Source organism: Euprymna scolopes, chromosome 28 (assembly GCF_053919585.1).
Source record: "Euprymna scolopes isolate OS-2025 chromosome 28, ASM5391958v1, whole genome shotgun sequence".
NCBI classification, from domain to species: domain Eukaryota; kingdom Metazoa; phylum Mollusca; class Cephalopoda; order Sepiida; family Sepiolidae; genus Euprymna; species Euprymna scolopes.
Genome location: NC_136509.1, coordinates 39643035 through 39656603, shown reverse-complemented (window position 1 = coordinate 39656603; position 13569 = coordinate 39643035). Strand labels below are relative to the sequence as shown.

Below are 13569 nucleotides of genomic sequence, written 5' to 3'. Positions count from 1 at the left end.
GTAATCATTACAAATTATTATATTAAACAGATTGTGTTGTTTTAATTGTAACAGGGTTTTTTTCTATTATAAATTCCGTTTATTCTATTGGTACTATTCTATACGTACACACAAATAAATGCACACGTAAATGTCCATATTAATGTGTGTGTGTGTGTGTGTGTGTGTGTGTGTGTGTGTGTGTGTGTGTGTGTGTGTGTGTGTTTAACTTCAGTAAGTTTTAAGATATCAAGGGGCTCCCTCCTGGAACGAACACTTGATTCTGTTATGATTTAAATTTATATCCGAGGGCTCTTTTAAGGATAGATGCTGTTCCTTTTATGGCTGCTATTTGTATCTCGTTACAGCTTGGTCTTCCAGGGATTGCTCCTAAGTATTTCTGAAGGTTCTTTTTTATTAAACCAGTTGCTCCTATCACAACCGGTATAATGTTTATTTCTTTCAGAGACAATGTGGTTTTTAGATCATTTTTTAAATCCTGATATTTTGTTATCTTTTCCCGTTCAGCTCTATTAAGGCCAAAATCATTTGGGACTGTGACAGTTCTTTCGGGCTTGTTCAATATTACAATATCTGGTTTGATAGCTTTGTCTTTTATATATTTGCCCGCCTGTATGTCTTTGTCATAGAACACGATCACTTTTCCGTTTGATATTATCGGTGGTGGTTCATGTTCCCAGATGTTCGTTGCTCTGTCAAGTTGCATCTCCCCACAGATCTTCCAATGGAGGTACTTACATACTTTGTTGTGACGGGCAGTGTAAAGGTCATCTACCAATAAGATTGGACATGCAGACATTAGGTGGCTTGGGCTCTCAATTGCTGAGTGGCAAAACCGGCATTGGCCATTTGTTGTAGGGCCGCCATTTTTTTAATCCATTTGTGAGTAAGCCCTGATCTTGACTCGCTACAATGAGTCTTTCCTCATCAAATGGAAGTCTCCCGCTCTTGAGCCATTGGAGTGAAGCATCTTTGTCTATATATTCCTGTTTAAGCTCCTCTAGGAACTTTTCTGCTCTTTTATGTTGTTCCCATCCTTGTTTTTTTGTGTCTATCTCGATTTCGGTGCATTTCTTTCTCTTTTTTCTTGCAATCTGTGTTGCTGGTTCATCATATACCTCGGCAGTATTTTCCATTATGACACCCCAAAGTTTTCAGCAAGCTTTGTGATTGAGGTTTGTTGGGGTAGGCGTTCATGTGGTCCTTCACTATTTCTATTGACATATCTGTTGAGCTTTTTATATACTGCCCCATGCTTACTATGGTGGCTCGATATGCATGGTTTATTTCAGTGAGACCAAGGCCACCCTCTTTCCGTGATAGGTATATCCTGTCCATACATTGGTTTCGATATATTATTTTATGTAAGGTTAGGAGTTTCCTGGTCTTTTTATCTAACCTATTGCTATTGCATTGAGGCCAGTCAATAATACCAAACCCATAGTGATGACGTGTGTGTGTGTGTGTGTGTGTGTGTGTGTGTGTGTGTGTGTGTGTGTGTGTGTGTGTGTGTGTGTGTGTTGTGTGTGTGTGTGTGTGTGTGTGTGTGTGTGTGTGTGTGTGTGTGTGTGTGTGTGTGTGTGTCCAAATATATATGCGCACATTTTATATTCATAATTTATTCGTAATCCATGTGTCTTTGGAGATGTTATTAAAATGCTTGCATTTTGCAATGAATTCAAGTTTTGAGTTCAAGAACCTATTTTTGTTTAAAAGTATTTTATCCCTATTCTGGTATTTTACCTGTGCACACACACTTTTTAATTCATTCTGTTAATCTTGCAAACTGGTGCGCCTTTTATAATTTCCCATATTAATATATATATTCTATCTCCTTGTTCCCATAAATAATTGTTCTGTTTTTGTATGTTATATTTCTTAGGATCATTATAATAGATTGACCTCGCTTTAAATGCATTTCTTATTGTTTTTACGTGATCCTTGTCGTTGTTAGTAGTGGTCGTACTCGTGGTGGTTAAAGAAAATGTTTTTCCATTTGCTTCAGCGATGGCAGTTACTTATGTTTCTGCAGTTGCATAGGCTTGTATTACTTTCATTGCAGTTATTAATAGAGAGGAGAATAAAAGACACTCTTGTTCTGTGTATTATATTTATGTATGGCATTTATATAATGGTAACATTTACTACTTGACTCTGTGATTACGACACCGTACTTAGCGATAAACATTGTGAGCCCGAACTTCGCAATTATATTTTACTTAAAATTTATTTAACCATAAAAAGCTACAATATTAAATACATTGCTTTTTTTAAATTATTAATTTTTTATAATCTTCGTAACCTCTATTATATAAAGTGAGATATGTGTATGTTTCCATATTTCTATACACAGAAATCACTCCTAAATTAATTAACCAATCATTATGAAATTTGGAAACACAGCTGATAGTAAATGCAGCTTATATATTTAGTCTAATTAAATTTTATGCAAATGAGATATAAACGCCCCTTGTGAAAATATATGATCGTTGTTAAATTTTAACATTACATTTATATAAATATTTATAAATATTCTCCAAGTTTTTATGTTTTAGAGGTGTTTAAACAATGTTTTTGGTGCATAAAAAATAGTAAAATATCCCATTTGAAAAGTAAACTATTTCGGTTTTGTATTATTTCGATTATCCGGACTAATGTACTCGTCTTTGAGTTTTATTTTCCCAATGTTTCAGCCGATGTAACTGCCGACCTTCTTCGGCTATTTCTTGTCCGCAATGACTCGTGGCGTAACGTATAACGTACTCGGCAATATTCAGTTGTAAGTAACGCTCCTCTGGGGATTTAAGATTTAACCTTCAGTGTAAGCGTTACTCAGAATGAAATTGCGAAATATTTAAGATTCGATCTGATCATGGTTGCTGGAACATGGATTAAAAATATGAGAACAGTAGTCCGAATAATCTACATAATAGAAATTATTTATCTTCATCTCCAAAATTCACAAACATATTTGAGATTTGCGTTAAATTTGATTCGTAATTATTACACACCTATTAATCAAGATCACCTGATTTTTAATGTCTTCGCAAGCTGAAGCGTTACATTCTAGTTTAGTAGCACTTATATCTTGATTTTAATCTTCGCATAGGGACTTAAAATCTAGTGCAAAACTGTTGTTTTCAGGAAATTAATCTTACTCGTACTAGGATGAATATTATTCTAGTATGTAACCAATGAAAATACACAGATTCCAATACAATGGCCAATAGAAAAAAAAGACAAATACGAACCGCAACAAAGGAATCAAAATAAACGTTGTCGCAATACAATCAAAATCGACTTAGTTGATTGAAGTGACGATCTTTTGGGTCAAGTTGAAATTACGTTGTCGAGAAAGTAATAAAAGTTTTCATAAAAATAGAAGTTTAAATTAAAAGAGAAATGATTGAAAACATTTTAATCAAAATAGCTTCCATATAATTGAAAAAAAAAACGGTTTTATTTTTATGTCTTTTTGTTTTCTATTATAATAGAAGGATACTTGCCACTGTACTGCACAGCGCCTTATAGTAGTGATGATTGTAGGTGGCCAGTAATATCATTGCTAGTGCAAGAATTTTCCGTGTTCTCATCCTATTATGAAGCTTGTATTTTCTTTCCTCTCTTGAATGTTTTTCATCAAACGTACCTGTGTCGTGTGCGGTAAAACAAGTAGAAAACATCTCAAGTTTAAATGAATTTTTTTTTTTTTACACAGTGATCACCACTTATCAAGGCCCGGAAGCCACTCAGAGATAAGGGTTATTGCAAGTATATTACGTTAGTGTGGAGATTTGATGAAGTGTTTACTTAAGGGGGCGGTTCATTAGGAATTTGTTAACGTTGGACTTGAAGACATCCAAGTTGTAGTCCGGTGGGAAGCAGGCAGACGAGAAATATAATTTTCGTATTATTTGGATTCTTCGGACTCTTCTTCTTATTACTCTTCTGAATTTTTTAGATGAGGATTGGTCATTCGTATTATTTAGATTCTTCGGACTACTGTTCTCATCTTATATGTAACTTCCGAAATTTTTCGAGCGTATCTTGTTGAACTCAGGAATTTGGTCGGAATTTCAAACGGAACCCTTGATTTACTTGATGTCGTAGCATGCTCTCGTTCTATCAGCCACGATTGGATAGAGGTCCTAAGTAATTCGCAATTGTGTTTTTAGGTCTTCTAAACTGAGAATTGAAGCTTCAACCTTCGGGAGAATATCACTTTCACAAATGATTTTTCCAAGTTCTCTAACCACTGCGCCACGGGTCTTTGCGGACTAGTACAATAAGTATAAAAATCCGAAGAATCCAAATAATTTTATTATTGTTATTCTCTGACCTTCTTCAGCTATATCTTGTTGAACTCGGGAATATTTCTGTCGAATTCGGTTACCTGCATTCAATTTCGAACTGAACCTTCTATTTAATTCACAGGGGCGACATGCTCTCGTTCCGTCAACCACGACAGAGTAGATGTCTTAAGTAATTCGCAATTGTAATCTGAGTATCGACAGCACTGAGAATTGAACCCTCAATCTTCAGAAGAATGTTACTTAGAACTGAATTATACGAAACACGTTATTCGTTACGTCGCGGCTCCTTGGTCGGGGGTTATATTGGGCGAAATGTTATCAAAACAACATTCAATATGAGAACAGTAGTATGAATAATTCCAATAAGACGAATCATTAATCATTACTTAATTTGCACTTTACGTACGGATACTTTTTTACAAAGGGATCACCATTTATCAAGGTCCTAAGGCCCCTCAAGAATAAGAGTTAAAGAGTGTACAGAAGCGTTTAAAATTTACATGCAGATATTTAGGGTAAGCGTAACACATTCACTTCTTTTCACAGTTCAGAAATAAGAGCCAGATTTCACAAGATTTTCTACTACGTCAACATCATATTTCCTGCATTAACGTAATTTTCTGGCACATTAATTCTAGCTCCTATTTTTAGATTTATAGTGGGTTTTTCCATAGGTGTAATTAATTTACATTCACGTAGAAAACTCCGTTTTTAAAACACTGGTATCCAAATATTTCGATACTTGGTCTGGCGGCGTTTTCTTTTTTTCTTTCTTTTTAATCTCTCGCACGTTTTTGTCAAACGTATCTTTGTTGGGTGCCCTCAGCGATTAAACAGATTTTTAGTCGCGTGCAAGCGACTCTATAAGTCACTCCGTCGGTCGGTCTGTCCGTAACACTTTTGTGCTTGGCCTTTTTGGTTAAGATCAAAGGTCTGTTGTTAATCGATGCTGTTCTTAGCTTTCTAAGCTTTTCTTCGCCTTTTGGCCAAGATTAAACTGTAGTATCTGTTCCGCCAGATACTGCAAGCAAAGACTATATGTGGGGGCAACCCCACATATAAGACCTTGGTGAATGTAGGGGCAACCTTTCATACCAATTGTCACTATCCAGCTCCCCTACTCCCCGGGGAGTTGGTCCCCATTTCCCCTTCACTCCTAACATTAAAAATCGGCCTTGTTCCTAATTTGCTCGGTTAGGGAGCAAATAAATACCGCTTTCTTGGCCTTTTGGCCAAGACCAAAGTGTGTATCTGTTCTTACTACATGCTGTACTTTAACAATGTTCCGATTTTGCTCATCTCTTTTAGTCTTCACCTTTTCTATTGTTGTTAAAAGCCGTTGAATGTCTGTTGTAGTGTATGCTCGGTTTAAAAGTCTTCGTGTTCTTTTTAATAACACGTTGTAAACATTATTAATTATTTATTCGCAAAAAGAAATGTAAATCTTACCCGATTATGCACAAGAGCTTAAAGCCGATCATCGTCTGATGTTTAATAATCCCTTTGTTTTTTAACTTTAGGTATATACTAGCAGTTGTGTCCGGTTTTGCTCGGACCCTATGTACTGTTCAGAACTTTATATATATATATATATATATATATATATATATATATATATATATATATATATATATTAAAAGGTTAACTCATGTCCAGCTAACCTACATCTAAAATTTCAAGTGTTTTAGACCGAAAATTGATGGAGGAGTTTGGTAGAGTCTGCAAAGTTCAACTCTTTCAACTTTTACCTCTTGGCAGCCAAATTTTCGCCCTAAAACTGATTAAAAAGCTTGCTGCCTTTCTGAATCCCCGTTATGTAAAATTTCAAATGTTTGGACCAAAAATTAGATGAATAGTTTGCTAGAGACTGCAAAGGTCAAATCTTTTGAATTCGACCCCTTGGCAGACAAATTTTTGACCAAAAACCGATTAAAAAGCTTGCCATATGTCAATATATAGAGCCACGGTAATCTCGAGAAGGCAAGTAAAGATGGTAGTTTCTCGTTGCTTTCCGTCTTTATTCGGGGGTGCATCTCTCCTTGTGAGTAAAACGCTCCCCCAGATACCAAACTGGAATTTTCGACGACTCGGCGTCGTACGTACAGGAATTATTAGCGTGTTCAAAAAGCAGAAAAAATGATCAAATTTGTGCGTATGTATATGTGTGTGTGTCACTCTATCTATCTACCTATCTTTCTCTCTCTCTCTCTCTCTCTCTCCCTCTCTCTCTCTCTCCCTCATATATATATATATATATATATATATCCCTATCGGCCTCTGTCTCTGTATCTTCTTCTCTCTGTCTTATTATCTAGATCTCTCTCTCTCTCTCTCTCTCTCTTTCTCTTTATTTCTAGTTCAAATGTTCACATAAGCCAAAAAAAGAACAGAACATATCACAACAATGGCCAATGCAAAACAAGTTAAACCGAGTAGTTTTATAACGAAATAAAACGAAAAGATAAAGTCGTAAAACTACTTTCGCGCCAAAAGTGGGCTTCTCTGATCATAAAGCAATTACACTGGCCGGGCGGGCGGTTATTTTCTGGAAAAAAAATGTCTAAGCCCCTCGGCATTTAAAAGAGGCTAAGTTAATTTCTTCGCCTTATCGTTTGATACAATATTTTTAAGATTCGTCGAAGTATTTATCTATAAGGAGGCTTGGGCCGTCGATTTGTCAAGCACAACTTATAAATAATATTTTCACCGATAAATGGATGGACATATCTTTACACAATCCGTTTTCGTTTTTGTATGTGCGAATTTACAATATTTCCCCAGAGGCGTTGGCCACCCAATAAAGAAAAAGTGATATTTTCTTTCTCTTGTTACTTTACATGACACTTCTAATATTATAATAGAAAAGTGTGACCCATTGGACCACTCATTGAACTCGAGTTAAATTGTTTAATTTAGAAAAAGTGATTTGCAAGACAGTTACATTAAAAACTAAAAACAAAAAAAATGAAAGTAAGTCACACAATCTCACTCACTCCCTCCCTCCTCTCTCTCTCTCTCTCTCTCTCTCCCTTTCTCTTCTGCCTCTTTCTCTCCCACGCACACAGCTATATATGTGTGTGTGTGTGTGTGTGTGTGTGTGTGTGTGTGTGTGTGTGTGTGTGTGTGTGTGTGTGTGTTGTTTCTTAGGTGTTAATAAAATTATACTAAATACGTAGAGCTGTATTCTTGTAGAATTTGAAACCACTTGATGATATTGGTCTGATGACGCTGGATTTCGAAAGAAATCACAGCTGAAACATGCATGCACATATATAACCAACAATAAGTCACCACTTATCAAGGCTCGGAAGCCACTCGGGGATAAGTGTTATTTCCTGTACAGTAATCAATGGGACAATATCGTAATAATCGTTAGTTAAGGGGGCGGTTTATCAGGAACTTGTTTATGTTGGACTTGAAGACATCCAAGTTGTAGTCAGGTAGGAAACAGGCAAACGGAAGAGAGTTCCACAGGCGTTCACTTTTAAGAAAGAAGCTTTGTTTACGTTTTAATTTAGGCACAGATAAAGAGTGAGGAAAATTACTGACAGTGGTTTAAGCTAGACGGGTGTTTTCGTGAAGGATTGGCGAGGGAGGACCAGAGATTGGGGCTCAGACGAGCACTTGCCATGGAAACAACGATAAAACAACGACAGGCTCGCAACGTCCCTTCTGTGAGAGAGAGGTTGCAGGGAAGAGAAAAGGACATCCTTCACTAGGCTACGAAGTCTATTTTGTACTCTGTCAAGGCGGGATAGGCTGTTTTTAGCAGCTCCTGCCCAGATATGGCAGTAGTACTCCATCCTTGAACGTACTTGGCTTTTATATAGATAGAGAATTGCATCAGCAGTGAGATATCTACTGGAGCGATCCCACCATTTTTCCAGCTACCTTGGCAACAGATTTAATTCACATTGCAACAGATTGTATACATATTCCAAATGCGAACTAGTTGTTTCATTGTATTGAATCAGCTATTTGTGGCTGAATGGAATCAGTACAGCTCATCGGCGACTTTGAAAAGGTGAAACATCGCTGACACGCTATTTCACTCACGAACTAAGAAACCGAGACTTATGAATTTTGGGACACAGGAGTAAGTGATTATAATATGATCTATTTAGTTTCTTTTAGTTTTATGCGAAGTGCATAAAGCGTTGTAGTTAATCTAATATGTTTACAACTTCCCATTTAAAATTTGATCCGTAGTGATCAGATACTAATAAAGTATGATTAACTCAATTTAAATTCATTCTTAAGATTACTTAAACAACAGGCTTAAATTTTGTACATTTTTACAATAAAAATTATGTCATGGATTTTAATGAAAATTGGAATAAGTACTATATAGCCGTCTATATAATGTACGTGCATATAACGTGTCTCTCTAACTGTATGATTATTGACGTATATCTATATATAGCTGGTCGTGTCGTCTAGTGTCCATGTACAACATATATATTTGCGGGTGCACATATTCAATACAGTTCACCAAATGAGAAAAATAAGCATACTCGAGACAGTTCTTTTAACATGACGAATAAACATCTTTGTCTGCGTGCCACACCGGACAAAAAGGAATCTCCGCGTTCAAAGCTCTCTCGGTGGTTGTCACGCTACAAAGAGTACATTTTCCTGCCAAAGAAACACCAGAGAATTATTATAATTCATATATACAATTTATTTCCTGTTTTTGACTTCCCTCGGTGTTGCACACAATTCTCTTTTGTTCCTACATTTCTTTAATTGGTCACGTTGATGCTTACCCAGACCCAGAGACTAAAATCTCTTCCGAGCCAACTGATGGAAAAACTCTGACTACAAACTCACTCTGACTGACTGACCCCCCCTTGGCTGGTTTGTATTGTGAATATATGAAAATTCGTTCTTGTTATTGTTTAAATCCCGTAACTAAAATTCCGAAATCTCTTATTACATAAATATTTAACTGACCTAGCTAAATTCCCACCTTTTATTGTTTAAACATCTTGCATTTATGTTATTGTTTACAATCGTTTTTCTTTTAACATATTCTTTTTCTATCAAAATATTTCGTTTCAATAACAATACATTGTAACATACTCTGGTGTCAACTTTTGTTTGATTCCTCGACTTATCCGGTCATACAAGGCTATCCAGCAGTCACAATAATCAACATAAGGATAATATATAATCACAATTTTGTAGAACAAAGCAAATACACATTTATTGTCATTAGTTGAGGTTTTTGTTAAGATCATTTTCGGAAAACCTTCTTCATTTATGTATTTAGTTATGAATTTTATATTCAACTATTTGACAGAGTCTTCTCTGCTTGAATTTAAACATCAACTTTTTCTATAAGATAGCAAAAACCAAGTTAAAAATGAAATAAACGAGAATATGTTATAAATACAATGGAAATAATAGGAAATTATCCTAAGTATGAAAACAAGATTAAATAATATACTATTTTCTAATATAAGAGATTTAAAGAAAATAAATAAATTTCCAATTTCATTGGAATCTGCTCATTTTACAATAGCCATAATATGCACGTTTGAAAGTGGAACACATGTCTGATGAAGGTTATTTTCTGAAATATTACAACACGGACTCTCCAGCTTACTATGCTAATGCCGCAAGTAAGAACACAATACATGTAAAGTATATTAATAAATGAATAAATATGTATATATATATATATATATATATATATATATATATATATATATATATATAGTGCTCAAGAACGGTTTTGGATATATTCTTTTTATCTGGAATATATATATATATATATATATATATATATATATATACAGAGAGAGGGGGAGAGAGAGATAGAGATAGAGAGAGGAGGAGGGAGGGGAGATATTTAAAGTTTACATAAAAAATACATGATTGTTTTGTGCGACGGGACAGTTGCTGTCAAGAATTGAATATTTGGAACATGCTGAAAGAAATAAATGGTAAGATAAACATCTTCGAATTTGGAATATACTTTTGTCATTAATTTGTATATGATATGTATTTATATTTGACATGCATCGAGCTTCATAAATAAAAGGGTTGCTATAAACAATGGCGTAAAATATGATCGAAATAGCATATTTTCCCATAAACATACACACACAACGCACACACACACACACACACATATATGTATATATATATATATATATATATATATATATATTTAGTAGAAATGGTAATTAATAAAAACTGAAGAAAGTGCTTAATACTGTTGTAGTGAAAAAATGCGTTTTATTTTTATTACCGTATCTTTCTGTTAAGTTACATTATTGTTTCAGCTACCCGGCCGTTTTTTTTTTTGTTTTTTTTTTTGCCGTCTGTAGCTTCCTCAGACTTTTACAGAAAGCGTAAAAGTCTGAGGAATCTACAGACGGCCAAAAAACCGGCCGGGTAGGTGAAACAATAATGTAACTTAACAGAAAGATACGGTAATAAAAAATAAAACGTATATATATATATATATATATAGTGTATAAATAAACGTGAATCTGCATAGCTTATTCCTTTATTATACCTTAATTTGCTTCAGTCTTTGTCCATCCGTTACACCTCTGTATTGTATTGCCTTCAAATAATGTTAAATGTGCTTTATATAGATACTAAACAATGCTTCAAGCAAACTGCATTAACCTCTTATATTTATGCTTTTTTTCAGCGGTATCATCAGCAGCAGGCACAGCAGCGGTTTCCAAAACAGCAGCAACAACGAAAACAATAATAACCGTAAAAGCAGTAGCAGCATCATTACTCGAACTAACACGATTACCAAAACCTAAAACCAATCACATATTCTAGCAATTTTTTTTTTTTTGTCTATCGCCAGAACTTCGTTTTATCGATTAGAGTTTTATGTATAGGTTTGGTCATTGGAAGTCTCTTATCGTGTCCAAGATACATTTAAGAAATAAAAAAGAGGGGGAAAGAAACATTTTTTTTTATTTTATGATCTGATGTAGAAATTTCGACAAACGATCAGACAGGAAAAACACAGCAATATTTAACGACGCAATGTTTGGGTGCAAAAGACTCGAGGTGATGGACCTATCAATCATTTTTTGAAATAACAACCAGATAATAATAATAATAATAATAATAATAATAATAATAATAATAATAATAATAATAATAACCTATTCATGTAATGCTAATTGTATTCCTGTTTTTAATATGTGTGTGTGTTCGTAATATTAAAAACCTTAAATATATAAAGTGTGAAATAAAAATGAACGAAAGAAAGAAACGCCGTGCGTTACATTTATAACGCTGTTTGCATTAAAAATGTAACGCATGGCGAAGATTTATTCTAAATTTTTACAAAATTTGTCATGTGTGGAAGAAAAAATGAGATTTTTTTTTGTTCTTTTTTTTCTCGTTCTATTTAATAAAAAAATCAGTGCTTTAGTTTTTTTTTGTTTGTTTATTTAATTGTTAACATAAAATACATGTGCAGTAATAAATCAAATTAAAACTATCGCTGAAATAAACATTTTGGTCGGTTTATGTTTTCATTCCAGCGTTTTAAATAATGATATAATTCTAATCAAACTCATATATGGGGGGGGGGGTAATTGTAAAGATTGACGGTGTACAAATGATGTGATGAAAAAATATTTTTTTTTTTATAAGCGATAAAAATGCTTTTATATTGTTCCTATTTACAATGCCTCCCCACGGGACAGAGTTAAACACCAGGGTCGTTTTTTCATGTGGATAAAAGGAACAAAAATTAAAATTGTCTCAGTCGTGAAGGATTTCTCCTCCACTGGCAGAGAACAAAAAATTGAAGTGCAGCATCTGAAGAACAGTGTATTTATTTGCTCCCCCACCGAGAAAATTAGGCACAAACGCCGATTTTTAATGTGAGGAGTGACGGGAAAATGGGGACCAACTCCCCGGGGAGTAGGGGAGCTGGATAGTGACAATTGGTATGAAGGGTTGCCCCTACATTGACCAAGGTCTTATATGTGGGGTTGCCCTCACATATGGTCTTTGCTTGCAGTATCTGCCAGAACAGATACTACACTTCGATCTTGACCCGAAGGCCTTTAGAAATTCTTTTATGTTGTTTTTTTTTTTTTTTGCTTTAACATTTTTAAATGATGAGACGTTTCCAGTTAAATTTTATTATGCGTGTAATCAAAAACGAAAAACACGCTTGAAAAAAAAAAGCTCGATTTTCTTAAAATAGGGGCTTGTGAAATACAACCATACTGTTTTGTTTTGTTTTTGTTTTTTGTATCGCTCAAGACGAAAAAAAATTGTTTTTACTCATTACTACGTAAATGCTATTATCTGTATGAAAACGCTCTCTACCAAACTACAATTTTTGATTTACAGACTTGAAATTTTAATCCTGTAGAACAAATTCGATTTGATTTTTAGCCGGTAAAAATATCTGCTAAGGAACCAAAATTGAACTTGGCACATGTAAGCCGACTAAACGTGTTATTTCTACGTGTGCAGTCAGGGTTCAAAGGAGAGGGTTTCATGGGAGTATGAAATTCACAAGCGGTCCCCAGTCGCATGTATATCCCCGTAAGGGGAGATGACGACGCTAGGTTTTTGCAACTTTTTGCAGGGAGGTGTCGATGTCCTCCTACATACAGCGCATGGTCACCCATTTTAGTAATGACCATATTATAGATGGAAAGATGAATGCAGCCAAATATCGGAAAATTCTTGAAAATAGTCTCTTGCCTGCTTCCAATGCGTTAGGTATGCGACAGGGATGGATCTTGGAAGATAGTTCGATGAAGAGTCCACGTGATGTTGTTAACTGCGGGGTTTTTATGAAGCCGGATAGGTGACGCGTGGTCGCGCATTTTAAAAATCAGGGTAATTTTCTTTTCTTTTTTTTTTGTTTGTTTATATCCGTTAGAAGCGCTGAGTGAAATTTGAATAATAAAATACGTATAAATACGTTTGAAGCCAAAAACTGCAACGCGAAATCGAACTGTCTTCCACTCTACATCATGTCGAAGAAAAAGAGAAAAAAAATTGACAAAGGAGTCTTACTCCGAAATATATTTCTTAAAAAATATACACTCGTTTACTTTATAAAAATTTCGCGTTGCAGTTTTTGGCTTCAAACGTATTTTATTCTTTATATATATATATATATATATATATATATATATATATATATATATATATCAAAAGAAATATATATATATATATTAAAAACTTTGAAACATATCCAGGTAACCTACATTAAAAATTTCAAGTGGCTAGACTCAAAACTGGC

General features: G+C 34.6%; 1 protein-coding gene across 1 annotated transcript in view; it reads left to right on the top strand.

The window, feature by feature from the left end:
* LOC145249363 (carbonic anhydrase-related protein 10-like) overlaps positions 1-11239 on the top strand; it is a gene marked incomplete at its 5' end in the record, with an annotated part of 1273381 nt that extends 1262142 nt beyond the window's left edge. The window contains one exon of the mRNA XM_080110936.1: positions 10981-11239. Within this exon, the coding sequence (XP_079967062.1) occupies positions 10981-11101 (121 nt within the window). The remainder of the gene's footprint in view (positions 1-10980) is intronic.
* Positions 11240-13569: the final 2330 nt, after the last annotated feature.